Genomic DNA, 17,212 nt, shown 5'->3' with positions numbered 1-17,212 from the left:
TTGTTACTATGCAAATCGTTTCGCACTCCCCAGTTGATGTTTTAATAAGCTATTTCGAGCAAGGGGAGAACTGCTGAAAGTAGAAAAGACTGTCTATGGAACCCCGACTCACAGTGAGCTGCAGATGGAAGTATGAGAGCAGAAAGTGAAATGTGTAGCTAATTCCCTCGATGGATGCTTGCCTCCTGTGCCATGAGACAAGCACTGGAAAGGACCTAACTACCAAGACTAAATATTGGATCAAAGACTCTATAAAGAATCCTGATGTTGGGGGTGGGAGGATGCAGAGGAGTTTCATGGTCTCATGCAATCCATGGAGGCTGAGTGAACCCCCACAACTACTGCCTAGAGATCATCTTTAAACCATATACCAAAATATCCCTTAAGTCATCTTAAAACCAAACAATAGTTTAGCTTAACTAGTAAACTTGTGAAACTTGTTACTGTTAGCTTTTGATTCTTTGTTTTTTTTCCGGTATGTGAAATTCAGGATGGGTGACTCTAGAGAGACAGTAACTGGTTTCTTGGGGACATGACAGGGGAGGATGGGGGAAAATGAGTGAATAACAAGGAGTACAAGAAAATGCTCTTTTCAGTGCAGGAAGGGCAAGAATGCCAGGACTTGAGAAGCATTGAGGGCTATCTTGGAGGCTGGCTATAACCTTTAGGATATACACTGGTACAGATAGGAACTGGAAACACAGGGAATCCAGGACAGATGAACCCTTCAGAACCAGTGGTGAGAGAGGCGATACCAGGAGGGTAGAGAAGGTGGGGTAGAATGGGGAAACTGATTATAAGGATCTACATATAACCCCTTCCCTGGGGAATGGTCAACAGAAAAGTGGGTGAGGGGAGACATCGGTCAGTGTAAGACATGACAAAATAATAATAATTTATAAATTATCCAAGGTTCAAGAGGCAGGGGGCAGCGGGGAGGGGAAAAAAATGAGGAGCTGATATCAAGGGCTCAAGTAGAAAGCAAATGTTTTGAGAATGATGATGGCAACAAATGTACAAATGTGCTTGACACAATGGATGTAAATATGGATTATGCTAAGAGTTGTATGTATGGATTATGCTAAGAGCCCCCAATAAAATGAGTTTTTTAAATGTTCTTTTTTCTCCCATTTTTAAAAAATTAACAACTTTTGAACATACAATTGACATCCTTATCTCCTGTTTGATAAAAAATGGTACTGTGGTACTTACTGTACAACTCTTCTTGATATAATTGAACTATATGATTTGTGGATTATGTCCCAATAAAACTTTTTTTTAAATGAATATTGTAGTCTTTCTAAAATTATCTGTAAGAAATCAAATTGGCAAGAGCAATTCAAAGGACAACCTACCAGGCAGTGGGTTTATGTCAATGGGGAGGAACCACTAGAAAGGAGAGTGAGAACGGTTACACAACTTGAAGAACGTCATCAATGTCGGTGACTTGTACAAACCCTCGACTTGGTATTTGAGCTGCTGTGTAAATGCTCAACAACCACAAAAATAAAAATATAAAAATTTTTTGAACTTTTAAAAAATAAAAGTTGATAAATGTTTGACTTTAAAAGCTGACAAAACAATAATATCTGTACCAGTCTCAGGTGGAAATTAGCTTACTAACAAAAATAGATGAGTAAGATATTCCAAACCGTCTATATCCTGCAGATTTCCATTTTTGAAGTCCTGAGCTAACAGTAGCTATTTAAACCATTTGAATTTTAAGATTTTAAATGTTAACTCCATCTTCAGAATAAGTAACTGAGGTATCAAACAAAAAAATTATGAAAGAGAGAATTGCTCAAGTTTGCAAGTTGCTGGCTGACATGGGAGCTGGTCTGTTCTCAAGGAACTGACTATCTGACTAAGCTAGCCTTAAGGACAAGTTTCTTCTACAGTTTTATATAATTTTGTATTTAACTCACTTAACTGTTCCTTAAGTCCTTGTCCATTCCATTTTCTCAGAATAAATGCTCAGCAGATTCCTCATGAAAATCCAATACACAATAAAATGCTATCAAGTCAAACTCTAGGTTTTTTTCCCTTAACTTTAACAATTCTGATGCTTTGTTTTTGGTTTTCTGATTACTTAAGAAGCACACATTTAAAGCCAGTGCCAGATGAATGCAGCATGCCAGTAAGGAGTGGGGAGCCAGTGGAGGAGCCTGAGGATAACTGCCCTCCCCCGAGAAGAATTTACTTGAGAGGACAGCACTGAAGCTGCAGCTAGGGGAGTGGGGCATGTCTGATCAGAGCACACGGGAGCACATGAAGGGGGAGGAAGAGTGGAGCACATGCTGACCCACCAGGCCTGGAGGACGATATCCCGGCTCTGAACAGCCAATGCACAGAGTGGACAATATGGCTGATTCCACTACGAGACATGCTGTCCCTTGATGGCCCAGGGTCCTAAGGGGGACAACACTGGAGACTCAGTGTCGGGACTGGCCCAGACTGACTCTGTGACACGGAGGCAAACCACAAAAAGCAACCATGGGAGCAGAGCAGGGAGCCCCTGAGGGAGTACAAAGGACAGATTCTGGGGCCAGAGCATGGTACCCCACTGGACCTGATTGAAGGACATGCGCAGAGATAAAAACATCAGACCTTGATCTATTTACAGGTTTTTCTTTAAAAAATTTTTTCTTTTAATTAATTTATTCTTCTATGAGTACTGGTTTACTTTTTTGTTGTCAATGCTGTGTTCTCACTCATCGCCTATCTTGCTATGGTTTGATTTTTGGTGCATATTATTATCTCTACAGATCTATCTAGATAAGATAGACTGGAGGAGAAAACAACGGGATCAATGGTTCCGGGGAGACACGGGAGAGGGGGAGGCGGATGTAAGGAGGTGGTGCTGACCAACCCAGGGACAGGGGAGCAACAAGTGATCAACAATCAGTGGCAAGGAGGGTGTGAGAGGCCTGGTAGGAATTCAGCAAGGGCAATATAACAGAGAGAAATTACTGAAACGACGCAAATGAAGGCTGAGCATGCTAGTGGGACAAGAGGAAAGTAAAAGGAAATAGACGAAAGAACTAGGTGACAAAGGGTATTTATAGAGGTCTAAAGACTGGAATGTACATATGTAAATATATTTATATAAGAGTGTGGGGAAACAGATCTACGTGCATATATTTATAGGTTTAATATTAAGGCAGCAGATGGACATTGGGCCTCCACTCAAGCACTTACTCAATGCAAGAACACGTTGTTCTATTAAATTGGCATTCCAGGATGCACACGTCCCTGACACGATTGCTGAAAAATGTGTGCATAAGCAAATGTGGTGAAGAAAGCTGATGGTGCCCGATTATCAAAAGATATAGTGTCTGGGGTCTTAAAGGCTCGAAGATAAACAAGCGGCCATCTACCTCAAAAGCAACAAAGCTCACATGCAAGAAGCACACTAGCCTGTGTGACCACAAGCTGTCGAAGGGATCAGGTATCAAGCATCAAAGAACAAAAAATCATCATTGTAAATGTGGGGGAGTGCAGAGTGGAGACTCAGAGTCCATCGGTAGGCAACTAGACACCCCCTTACTGAAGAGTTGTGGGGAGGAGATGAGCCAGTCATGGTGCAGGGTAGCAACGATGAAACATATAACTTTCCTCTAGTTCTTAAATGCTTCCTTCCCCCCACTATCATGATCCCAATTCTACCTTACAAATCTGGTTAGATCAGAGGATGTACATTGGTACAGATAGCAACTGGAAACACAGGGAATCCAGGACAGATGATCCCTTCAGGACCAGTGGTGAGAGTAGTGATGCCTGGAGGGTGGAGGGAATGTGGGGTGGAAAGGGGGAACCGATTACAAGAATCTAAGTATAGCCTCCTCCCTGGGGGCTGGACACCAGAGAAGAGGGGCAGGGGGTGGGGGGGAGAGAAGATGTCGGACAGTGTAAGACATGACAAAATAATAATTTATGAATTATGAAGGGTTCATCAGGGAGGGGGGAGAGAGGGGGATAATGAGCAGCCGATATTAAGGGCAACAAATGTACATATGTGCTTGACACAATGGATGTATGTATGGATTTTGATAAGAATTGTAAGAGCCCTTAATAAAATTATTTTTTTTAAAAAGAAGCACACACACACACACCCTCCCCACCCCAGACTTGAAAAGAATTATATATGTAGTGATTAACAATGAAGGAGAAGATATCACTGCTGGGATTATTAATGACTATTATTAGAGAACATTAAGATCCACCAAGGCATCAAGCTCACTTACTTGATCAGGTTCTGAAAAGCATAGCCATCTGTCCATTGTTCCGTAAAAGACGCCCCATGTCGGACAGTGGTAAAGTGACCCAACCTCAAACGGTCTTGCATACTCTTATCTCTGCATGCCATCTTCTCTTGTTTTGACTTAGGGGAAAAGGACAAAACACAAATTTAACTCAAATTAACACAAACTAATTAATAGAGAAAGAGAATTTTTAGAAAGTCATAAAAGTTCAGTGTATAGGGGGGGGGGGGGGCACCGCACACAACATCTCAGAACAGTCCGTAATGACACCTTCCTGCAAGGTGACAAGTAGGGTAACGGATTATCTGTAGGACTTTCCTTCATGAAGTTTCTTCCCTCTGCCTACCTCCTCTGTCCTAGCTTTGGACTAACCAGCACCAAAACTGCTGTCACTGAGTCCCTTCTGGCTCATGGCGACCTTACAGCACAAAGAACTACCCCCACAGGATTTCCAGGGCTGCAGTCTTGACAGAAGCATCTGCTGCAGCTTTGCTGGGGTAGCAGCTAGTGAGTACAAACCAGAGACATTTGGGTTAGCAGCCTAGCGCCACCTAGGCATCTCAAAACACCACTTTGCATGCTTCCAGTTGAATGGACCAAACTTTCCATAGCTATTTCCATGCATATCTCCAGATCCTGCCATAAAATGCCTTCTAGAAGCTGCAAGATGTGTGCACCTCCCCACAGAATTCCTTACTTCGAAGATACTTTTTGTATTCCTGGTTCTTGAGCACCATTCATTCAATACACATGAACTAAAACACCACTGTACACCAGGGACTGGAGAGAGTGTGAGTATAAATCACAGGGGTACATTGGTGCAGGTAATTTTTATTAAGGCGATAGAACCACTGAATATATTAACTCATAAATAAAACTACACATTTTGTTAAGTAACTTAAAGGATATAAGCAAAGTACTGAGAGATGAAACCATGGAATCTACCTTCTTTAGAGTCCTGTTTAGTCTTGGTAACTGACAGGCTATTTATATATGCAGTTGTCCAAGAACAGTTTTCTTCTTACTGGCAGCATTCTAGACGATCTCCTACTCGATAGCCTTCCGTGAGTTTCTATATTTGGGTACGTCTCACTTAAACATGTTTTCCTGTTTCTGAATGTGTCTTTATTTCACCCAGCTAACCTGCCCTTGGAGAACAAGAGCTGTGTCTTATGCTTCTTTTGCTCAAAGTAATTTTTTTTCTAGATTCATTCATGTTGTGTGTATAAAGCTAGTATGTATTTTGTGATATTCACATTTTGTATACATATATTCAAGTGGTGATACATTATTCCTGGTTTGGGGGGGCTGTGAATAAGACTACTGTAAGCCTTCTTATGGGTATATGCTCTCATTTTTTAGGGAAAAGCCAGTACCAGAACTGCTAGGTGACAGGGCAGATATGCATTTTTTCTTTCTTTTTTTCATCTTTTTTTAAAAAATTAATTTATTGGGGCTCATACAATTCATCACAATACATAGATCAATTGTGTAAAGCACACCTATACATCTGTTGCCCTCATCATTCCCAAAATTCGCTTCCCTCTTGGGTTCCCTAATCAGCTCATTTTCCTTTTTGCCCCTCCCCCTCCCCTCTGAACCCTTAATAATTTATAAATTATTATTATATCTCATATTACACTGCCCGGCGTCTCCCTTCACCCACCCCTCTGCTGCCCGTCCCCCAGAGAGGAGGTTATATGTAGATCCATTCCCCCTTTTTACCCCCCCCTTCCCTCCTGGTATCGCCACTGTCACCCCTGGTCCTGAGGGGTTCATCTGTCCTAGATTCCCTGCGTTTCCAATTCCCAACTGTACCGTTGTGCATCCTCTGGTCTAACCAGGTCTGCAAGGCAGAATTGGGGTCATGGTAGTTGGGGGGAGGAAGCGTTTAAGAACTAGAGGAAGGTTGTGGGTTTCATTATTGCTATACTGAACCCTAAGTGACTCATCTCCCCACTACCCCTCTGCAAGGTATGTCCAGTTGTCTACAGATAGGCATTGGGTCCCCATCAAGTGCCACTCTCATTGACGAGGGTATGATTCCCACCCCACCCTCCCTTTGGTGTTTGAAGCCTGGTCTCTTCGGCCCTTCATGATCACACATGTTGGTGTGCTGCTTCCATGTAGGCTTTGTTGCTTCTGGGCTAGATGGCCGCTTGTTTACTTTCAAGCCTGTAAGTCCCCAGACGCTATAGGTCTCGATAGCCGGGCACCATCAGCCTTCTTCACCACACTTATTTATGCACACATTCGTCTTCAGCATTTATGTGGGGTAGGTGGTCACACAATGAGGGTTTTTGTTCTTTGGTGTCTTCTGCCTGTTCCCTTCAACACCTCGTGTTCGCACAGGCTCGTGTGCTTCTTCTCTGTGGGCTTTGTTGTTTCCGAGCTAGATGGCCGCTTGTTTGCCTACAAGCCTTTAAGACCCCAGACACTCTATCTTTTGATAGCTGGGCACCATCAGCTTTCTTCACTACATTTGCTTATGCACACGTCTGTCTGTCTTCAGCGATCATGTCTGGAAGGTAGGTATCATGAAATGACCGTTTAGCTGAGCAAGGTGCTCTTGTATTAGGGGAGTGTGCATGAGGAGGCCCAATGTCCACCTGCCACCCTACTACCAAACCTATAATTATTTGCACCTAGGTCCGTTCCCCCCATAATCTTAAATATATTTACATATGTACATGTCTGTATTTAGGCTTGTATTTATGCCCTTTGCCTCCTACTTCTTTCCTCTATTTCTTTAACGCTTTCCTCCTGTCCCATTACCATGTTCAGCCTTCGTTCTGGTTTCTGTAGTTCCTCGCAGTTACCTTGCCCTTGGTCATTCCCTGCCAGTCCTCCCATCCCCTCCCTACCATTGGTTTTGAACCATTTGTTGTTCCCTTGTCTCTAGGTTGGCCAACTCTCCTCCCTTCCCCTACCTCCCACACCCCCATGTCCCTCCGGGGTCATCGGTCCCTTAATTTTCTTCTCATATTTTTTTTGTCCAACCTCTCTTATCTAGGCATTTACTTAATAAAAACTGCTTAACAGTTTTCCAAAATGGATGCACTTAGGATGAAAAGGGTACACTGCCAGACCTGTTTGTTTCAGTCAGTCTTCTGGCTACGGATGGAGATCTCACTATGGTGTTTTAACTTACTTCTCTGATACTGAATAACATCAATGATCTTTTTCCATATGTTGGCTGTTTGGGTTTTTGTGCATATACTTTAAAAGTGTCTTCCAAATCTTTTCCTTACTGCTAATGCGTTCTCTCTTAAGTTAGGATAGTTCTTTAAGCATTATGACTACAAGTCCATTGTGAGATAATTTTGTGACACTTCCTCCATATTTGTGGTTGCATATTCATTTGTTTCTTTATTTTCCAAAATGGCCTAGCAGCTATTCAGAAAGTATTCCCTATTTAAAAAGTTGTTGAGTAAAATGTACTTTCTTTCCTTCTTTGGTATTTTAATTCTGTTGGAAAGAAATCTAAAGTTTACTATGTCCTTCTGCTAACCAAAATGAAATCCATGAAGGTTGAGTCCATTCTGGAAGCCAGAGAAGAACTGCAGGACATCTTTACAGAAACAGACTGCCACGCTCTTGTGGAACAGGCCACTGGGTTCAAACTGCTGACCTCTCCGTTATCAGCATAATCATTGTCACCAGGGCTCCTTTTACTGCCTCGAACAAGTTGAAAATTATATTCCTCAAGTTAACTCAGTGACTATGGTACACTGTTCAGCATTAGTAAAGCTATCCGAATGTACACCGACTTGAGGAAGTACACTCTAAAACTGTACACAAATTTGCTTATCAACATGTCTTATTAATGTCATTAGGCAGTATTGACATCTTAATGAAAACTTTTAAGAAATAATAATGACTAAAGGCATATTGAGTATTATAAGAAATAATATTGACTAAAGGCATTAAGCAGTATAATAAAGGGAACATCAGCCAATTACAGTATTTAAATAGGCATACAATAAACTTGTCTTTTGAAAGCAAGATGCACCTATCACCTTACTAGTACATAAGTTATTTCTAGAACCAACTCTGAAAGAGAACTGAAAATTTCCAATAGTACACGGATTTATCAGCTGATAAGATCAACATAAAAATTTGAAAAAGAACCACCCCCAAATAAGCTCAGTTAGGATAAACTGTCCCTGTTTAATCAGCTTGACACTCAAAGTAATGCAGAAAGAGAAGCAAGTCCCAAGATATATCCTGGCAGTTTACTTCAGTGTCCAGGTAAAAATCAAAAACTAATTGACAAATCATGAAATCTTTAAAAGCCCAACTTTTAAAAATGTTTTCACCTCAAATATGGAGTAAAGACCCGCAACTAACACACATTAAGCATCTTAGAGTGCTCAGGTCACTATCAATCACCAACCTTTACTTTTGTTTTTCACCAACCTTTTCTATAAGGAGTTTCTTGCTCATTGTTACACATCTATTTAATCGTTCCTTGTATTTCTCTAGCATCTTTTGCTGTTCATCAATCTGCCGTCCCAAATCACAGTTGGCCTTCGATGGAAAAAAATACATACGTTTAATTAACTCCAAAGAAGAAAAATTAATACAAAAGCAATCTCCAGGTAGGGACTCAGAAACATCATTTCTACCTGTTTAAAAAAATTAAGGTTCAAAATTATGAAAACAATTTATATTTTAAAAAGGCAAATATCTCATTCCTTTATCCTCTCTGAGCAGGTCATTATCTACGCATTAATCATGAAGCGTATTACCGGTATTCATGGCATATTACAGGGATATGTCCTTCTACTGATGTTTTCTTCCTCTCAACAACCAATTATGACTGAATCATTACATGACAGCCCAAGGTGTCATAAAATAACTAACTGATGAGATGTTTTTTAATTGATACGAGTAGTTAAACATGTATAGATACATGACAGGGTTTCCAAAGTTCATGGAAAAATTCCGTTGTCTTTTCATTCTATTTTTCCACAGACTATTGTGACTCACTCCATATATTAAAACAAAACAACCACAAATTATTTTGTGTATGTTTAATGTTCTTTTATTCTTTCTTATTTCTAAAAATGAAATATGAATTCACAAAATGTTCACCAAAGAGGTCAAGCATACCCATGCCTACACAAAGCAAAACAAACAAGTTACATATAAGGTCTCTGGTCCATGATTCAAGAATGTCAGAATGCATTCTTGAATCATGATCCATTTATATGGGATCAGAAGCCCATTGGATGGGCTAAATACTTTGAATTAATTCAAGTCTCCTATAATAACACAACTGAAAACAGAGCTAAAGTCCATTTTGATGTACAACTCCAAAAAGTATTTTCGTGTTAAGAAAAAGATGTCTACTCTCTTGCCAAATAAATGTTATTTAATAACTTGCTCAGATTGTAAAAATAAACAAACAAAAAACTGTTATTTCCCAATCCAATGATAGCATTCCTGAAATACTAAAACAGAGCCCAAATGGAAAATATTACAGAAAACTCAATCTTTTTTGGAGGGGGGAAGGAGAAAGAACTCAATCTTTAAGACTTTCCGACTCTGTTTTAAAGTGCCCATGTGAAACCGTTTTAGCTCCAAATGTGCCCAGCGTATGAGGATAAGCATAATTTCTCCCTGTTAGTTCTTGTTAGAGAGCCCTATGAGTAAAAGTAGCAAAGGCAAAGAAATGTAACTACATTAGGGTAAATGAGACTTTCTAATTCATACTGAAAAATCAGCAGGAAACCAAATATTTAGTATTTACATGAAATTCAACCTATATCTGGGAGGTGAACATTTGAAATCATAATCAAATGTACACTGTTATTAGATGCAGTCGAGTGAATATACAGAATTGGCCAACTTCTGGTAGTTTATTTAAAATTTTAGGAGTTCTAAATTTCTTGTGGTTTCTACCACTAGTGTCTTTTTGGAAGTTCATATTTAAAATTACAACCTCTCCCAACTTCTCAATTCAAATGGAATAGTGGTGATTCAATGATAGCTCGTGTCTGCTAAGTCTGCTTGAAAGGTGATATAGACTCATGGTCTCTCACCACTGAGTACCCTCCAGAGGAGAAATGCAAGTTTCTATCAACTTGGAAAAATGCCCGCTGTCTTCTTTCCTTTGATTGGCCTACATCTAAAGAAGGGATATAACCTCCAGAAAACTATGGAGCAGAAAGGGGATAGTGGTGAGTACAGGGAGCCAAATAGCTCCCTAGGGAATGAATGAAGTAGTACCAACTCAAGAGTCCCAATCTTAAGAGAGTCAGTAAGCAGGATCTAGGCTAGCACGGATATTCTGGACACAAGCCACCCAAATACTGGAATTGGGCTTGGGGCTTTCCACACCTTCAAGCCACCTAATGACAAATCTTAGACGGCATTTCAATCAGCATCCAAGTGAGGAAAAAAAAAAGTCAAATGATCTCTTATGGAAACCAAAATAGCATTTTAGAATACTGATCATATTACTACCACACGAAACACATAGACATGGTGCATATGAAACAGGGAGTCATAAAGAATGTACTAGATGGAATAAGGTGAATCAAAGAACTGTACATGTGAATAATGTTTAAATGGCACACATTTTGTTACATATACCTACTACAGAAACAATGTAAATTGGATAAGGTATAAAAGTAGTCCCACACGATCCCTGGTTGCAGATCTGACCATTGTAATCCATTGGGCTTTCACTGGCCAGGCCTTTTTTCGTCTGGTCACTCTACAAAAGCCTGATCAGCATCATAGAAAGATTCCATTGACAGAAGAGTAGTGGCTGTGTAAGAGGTATACTGGCTGGGAGTTGAACCCAACGGGGTATCCTATGGGGGACCAGGAGTCCTGGTGGTATAGTGCGTTATGATTAGGCTGCTAACCACGCGGTCAGCAGTTCAAAACTACCAGGCCCTCTGTGAGACAAAGAGGAGACTCTCTACCCCTGTCTCAGAAACCCAATGGGGTAGTTCTACCCTACCCTGCAGCGTCTCACTGTGAATCAGAATCAACTTGAGGACAGTGTGGTCTGGGTTGCTCCACATGGGAGTAGCCCTTCCTGGTGGCACAGCAATTAAGTGCTTTCCTCTGATAATATAGAGATCAGCAGTTTAAACCACCAGATATTGCATGGGACAAAGATGTAGTTGTTGGTTTCTGTAAACATTTCCGTCTTACAAGGCAGTTCTAATCTGTCCTACCAAGAGGTTATGAGTTAAAATCGACTCAATGACAATGGTTTGGGTTTAGTTTTTATCCCAAATAGAAAGTGATAATTCTGCCACAAAAGCATCACTGCCTCCATTAGACATAAGCACACATTTTCAGAGTAAAAATAGACAGAGATAAGATTCTTGCAAAAACATTTTTATAATGTAAAAAGTAGGAGGTGGGGGAGAGACCTATAGTCATCACAGCCAACATACTATATTTCTGTTCCTTTCATCACAGACTTCTCTAGAACATTCCACGATAGAAAAACTATCAGGATGTGGTTGAGAGACAGACAGACAGACAGACATTTGGGGAAGATGGAAAAGAGAATTCTCAGCTCTACAAAAGCACCAAAAATTTACCACTGACATATCCTTCTGGGGGGGAAAGTTACTTGGAAATATATTCTAGTCAGTCAAGAGATAAAGTAAGACAAAAACTGTGATTTAAAAAAATGAATGCCAACAAGCTTTGAAATATGTTTAACAAACCTGTGTGTAATAACTTATTGTAAATTTGGCCATAAAACTGCCTGTAAAGGAAACTTATTTTAAAAGATAATATTAATAAAATCAATTTTACTAATAAAGACCAAGCTTATGACTTATATATTTGCCAAACTCTAAGTCTTATATAAAAGGAAGTCAGCATACACTATTTTGCATTTTATTTTTAACAATTACCACCAGTACAGTGAATTACTTCTAAATTACTATAATAGATGAAAATGTCACTTTCACCTATCAGTAAGTAACTTTATGAACATGTGCGTGTGTGTGTGTGTGTGTGTGTGTGTGTGTGTGTGTGTGTGTGACAAACAGATCCAAAAATTACAGGAGAAAAACAAACCGAGTGCTTTATCTCGGTTAATGGAATTATAGGTACATGGGGCCCAAGTGTCTTTATGTGGCGCTTTGCCTGAATTCTTTGGGAAAAGAGCTTGAGAGATTTTTTTTCTTCTCTCCTTAAATCCTGAAGTTAATTTAGCCTTTGTTTTCTACCCTAGGTTTGTTACTTTTGCCCAGGTTGACTGCCATTCCCTAGGTGAGCTGTAGACAACTTGGTTTGGGTTTTGTTGTTTTTTGTCTGATCCGGGACTGTAGTCTGCTCTATGATTTCTATGCATCTTTTGGGAACTGGGCAACTGACTATGCAAATAAAGTATCTACAGTTAAAAAAGTGCCTGTACCCAAGAAAGGAGGCTTAGTGATCTAGTGGGAGGTCTGTGCCTTGAATCTGATGGGAGTTTGTCAACATAAGCAGTTAAACCCACAAAGGTGTTTCAGGAAGAGAAAAGCAGGAGGAGGAAAGAAGAGAAAAGCTATGAGAGGAGAATGTTTTAAAGAACCTTTAAAAAGAGCTGTAACCCTGGTCAAAGGCTCCAACATTGAGGACAGTGAAAGGCCCAGAAAGGTCCTAATGATGGGGGTATGGGGGTGTGGGGTGGGGCGTAGAGCCTACAGGTCAGGAAGAGACCCTGCAGCAAGTGGTGACAGATGGCAGGGTCAAGAGGAACCTGCCCTAAAGGGGGTGAGAGGAGCCGAGAGGAGACGGCCTATACGCTTCCTGATCTTGATTTATTGTCTCTTGCTTTTCTTACTAAGTCATTTATTTTTAAGTATAGTTGTTTGAGTTCCGTACGGCCAATGCAAAGAATTACTGAACCCAAAAGACAGTGCTGTGGGAGGGGTGGCTGATATCAGAATTGTCAGAGAGGTGATGTCTGAATGCCAACTACTGATTAGCCTTGCGCTAATCTTGATTTGCATTCTTCTTCTTAAATTTGATGGATTCTGACAAAGCATAGCTGTAAAGTCAATGCTGAATCACAGTGACTAGGACACAGCAGAACTACTCCATACGGTTTCTGAGGCTGTAAGCTCCACAGAGGCAGCCTGTTACAACTTTCTCCCAGAGAAGCCATTGGGTTCAAACCACTGACTTTTCAGACAGCAGCTTAACGGCACTGCACCAAGAGGCTCCTGATCTATTTCTACCACCACCACAGAAAGATAATAAAGATTTGCTTTTTAAAAAACAGGCGATTCCTAATTATCTCAAATTGAACATTTAAAACATTTTATTTTTAAAAGATATATTTTAAATTCCAGACTTGCTATGTATATTTTCTTTTTTAAGCACAAAACCCTTTGGGCTCAATAGGTTTTAAGAGGTATAGTCTATCCCACATTTTATGAAACCAGAGCTGAAAAGTCCTTGAGAAGTGACTTTAAAAATTCAGGATCAAAATAACTTTTCTGAAATGAGAAAATAATGTTTTCAAATGATTACCATAGCTCCAAATAAAATATGAAACTCCACATACCTATTTCTCTAACATTCATTCAAATATTACCATTCTAGAGTCAGACTTTTCTAATTTAAAGAGAATCCTTGGAATGTAAGTATGATTCTGGTTACTACTCAGATTGCTGAAAAACATCCAAGCATTATTCAACTTTGCTATTTTTTAATAATTATTTTTAAGCTACTAACATGATCCAAGTAAATCTAACAATTAGTATCTACTATAAAATCTCTTATAACATCTTAATACTTACTCGTAACAAATCGTCTATTCTTCCTTCTTTCTTCTCTAAGTCAGAATTCTTACTGTTTTCTAGTGCAGATATTTTTTCTATTGTGAGGTCAGACTATGGAGACAAAGGCAAAACAAATTTAGGATTCATTTCCAAACAGTAGTGTGAATATATTCCTTATTAATTTTCTGGGAAAACACACATAAAGCCAGGAATCACATGATGTAAGAAGAAATTCTGCCTTTTCATTCTGTTCTTTCAAGTGCTAGCTGCGTGCCTTGTATCCTGCTACATCAGCACCTTCAAAACATGTTACCTCTGGACTCAAATACATAACTGTGCCCTGAATAACGTAAAAATATACTACTCCATAAATGAAATTCACTTTGAAGAGTTTCATAGGAGAAACGACCCAAATATCTAAAGAACAAATATGCCACCTAGTGGGTACAGAGAGCAATCCGAAAGGGAGAGAAGTCATCTGAACACCCAATTATCTAAGCCGGTCCAACTGTCCCAAGTGAGCGGGGACTTAGATAACATTAAAGAAGTTCACCTGTTCCTGAAGGCCTTCTTTAAAATCACAACTCACTGCCATCAAGTCAGTGCTGACTCAGAGTGACCCCTGCAAGTTTCCAAGGCTCTGTTTACAGGAGTAGAAAGCCCAGTCTTTTCTCTCACAGAGCTGCTGGTGGCTTCCAACTGTCAACCAATGTGGATCACAGCCCATAGTGTAACCACTACACCACCAGGGCTCCCAAAGGTCTTATACCTCTTGACATTTGAGAAATTCTTCTAGATTGCCAACCATGTTGTATTAAAGGCAACACAGATAGTATACCAACAGAAGCCCAGTTTTCTTTTGTCTTTACAAAGTCAGAAGGAATATCCACAACTTTTGCAGGTAGAACCTGCATGTCCACAAGATTAGCTAAGTTAAAGAGAGTTTTTAAAAACAGTTGAAAGAAAATGATGTTGGTGTACATTTTAGTTTATTTTAAGGTTTGCCAAATAAGTATGTACAAAAATTAACTACTTTCATAAAGTAAGAAATTAATATTAAGAGCCTACTGTTAAGTGCTAGTTAGTATTTGTGCCCATTATTAGAGATAATTAGAATTAGCCACATTGTACAGATGATTTGTGGTCAAGAAACACTGAAGCTAGAAAGATAAAAAGATAGTGTCAATTGCAGAGCCAGATGGGAATTCAGGCCTGAGGGTCTCTGAAAGTGTATGCTCTTTCTTCAATACCACACATTTCTGCTATATGGGGGCTTCAAAAAGTTCATGGACATATGGAATTTAAAAAGAATGAAAATTTCCCACAGACTTTCTGAAGTCCTCTTTACAATACACACAAAGAGTCAGATAAAGTCAGAAATCAAACAAGAGGAGGCATCATATTCAGCATGGATTCATTCCTAAGCAGAGCCGCCTCTTCACTGTTCTTCCACCACTGACCTGGGTCTGTCTGTGCTGGATGCAGATCTGTTTTTGGGAGCTGCAGGAATGCTCTGTGTTGCCAGATCCTGTAGAAGAGGGACTGTTTTGCTGAGCCTGTTAATAGAGATACATCACCCATCATAAGAAAATTTTGCATCTTTTTCCATAAACATTTGTGTGAATGTGATGATTAACTACATAAACCAAATCCTGAGGGCTGGCAATCAGAGCCATGTGGCCAACAGCAAGTAAAGCATTTCAAACATTAGGCACAGGAGCTGAGACAGTGGCTTGACCCATGTTCCTAGAAATAGGATTAAAGTATTACATTCTTATAAATGGATTTTTAAAAGAGATCCATTAGAAGAAACAAAGTTAGTCTTGTAACGACATGCTGTTCTCATTTGCTTCTTGATATGCGTTTGTCTGGACAGGCCGGTAAAGCGTCCACAACCCAGCAGGACACAACTCGGAGGGCCGTTTGAATTTGCAAGCAGCATCTAGGAACACATAATGCTCCCAAGTCCAGGCTGATTTCCAGTACTATCATTTGATGGCTGTGGTTGTTATACAAGGATTTATAGGGCATTCCAGGGCATTTTTTAATTTATAAGGTATAGGACTGAACATAATTCAGGACTATTTAATCACTGGAGAGCCCTGGTGATAATACTGGTTCCACAATGGACTGGATCCCAAGGTTACAGTCTTGGAAATCCACAGGGGCATTTCTACCCTGTCCGATAGGGTCGCTATGAGGCAGCATCGACTCGATGACAGCGAGTGAGAGTCAATCATTATACTCCTGACAGTCCTTTTTAAAAATACGAGGACCACTGCACCTACTTTAGTATCACATCACAGATAAGAAATTAAGATATTCTGGGGACAGTGAAATAAATAAGAAATTAAGATATTCTGGGGACAGTGAAATAATAGAAATACAATGATACTATCTTGTCAGAGAATGAAACATTCCCATACATGTAAACATTCCTACTATTTCCCATATACTCATCCATTAGTTTTCAAGTCATTTATCACAACAATGGTATAACCATCATCTATTGAGCAATCCATTGACATTAAGGACTTCATGCAGAATCACAGAGTAACATGACATTATCTCACGAGAACTGAAGGGTTGTCTGCTCTACACTGGCAGCTCTAAATGACGGTGGCAGACACCCAAGAGGACATCTTCATAATACTTACAGGGACTGTTAGACCAGACCCTGAACAAGCTACGCGCTTACTACAATGAATGTCCTTGAGGCCTCATACAGCCTTGTTATCAAAACAAAAAAGTCCAAACCAACTGCCATAGTGACCCTATATAGGTTTCCTGAGACTGCGTGTCTACATGGGAGCAGAAAGCTCATCTTTCTCTTGAGAAGCAGCTGGTGGCTTTGAACTGTTGATCTTACAATTAGCAGCCCAATGTCTAACCCATAGCACTAACTTGTAAGCTAGACAGTATTACAGTGAACCCTCGCCACTTCGCGCTTCGACTTCCACGGCTTCACTCTATCGCGGTTTTTGCGTAACAGCGCATGCTCTGTCATTACTGCCACTGATTGGCTCATACTGTACATGCTTCTGTCTGCATTGCTACGTATCGGAGCTACGTATCTAATGCATTTTTGCTTTTGTACAGTGTACTGTAATTGTTTGTGATTTTTAAGAAATTTTATCTAAGCCCTATGATGGCTCCTAAACGAGCTGCTTCTTCTAAGCCTTCTGACAATAAAAATAA

At 40.0% G+C, this 17,212-nt stretch overlaps 1 protein-coding gene across 4 annotated transcripts in view; it reads right to left on the bottom strand.

Moving 5' to 3' along the window:
* The window catches only part of TLK2 (tousled like kinase 2), a 125,925-nt gene that overhangs the window by 36,669 nt on the left and 72,044 nt on the right, over positions 1 to 17,212 (bottom strand). For all 4 annotated transcript variants that reach the window (XM_045299592.1, XM_004707263.3, XM_045299593.1 and 1 more), the window contains 4 exons: positions 15,475 to 15,570; positions 14,033 to 14,125; positions 8,682 to 8,792; positions 4,245 to 4,381 (listed from right to left, as the gene is read on the bottom strand). In XM_045299592.1, coding sequence (XP_045155527.1) covers positions 4,245 to 4,381; positions 8,682 to 8,792; positions 14,033 to 14,125; positions 15,475 to 15,570 — 437 coding nt within the window. The remainder of the gene's footprint in view (positions 1 to 4,244; positions 4,382 to 8,681; positions 8,793 to 14,032; positions 14,126 to 15,474; positions 15,571 to 17,212) is intronic.

Source organism: Echinops telfairi, unplaced genomic scaffold (genome assembly GCF_000313985.2).
Source record: "Echinops telfairi isolate 266 unplaced genomic scaffold, ASM31398v2 ScPeMD7_7458;HRSCAF=8496, whole genome shotgun sequence".
NCBI lineage: Eukaryota > Metazoa > Chordata > Mammalia > Afrosoricida > Tenrecidae > Echinops > Echinops telfairi.
This window is presented reverse-complemented; position numbering and strand designations above follow the sequence as displayed.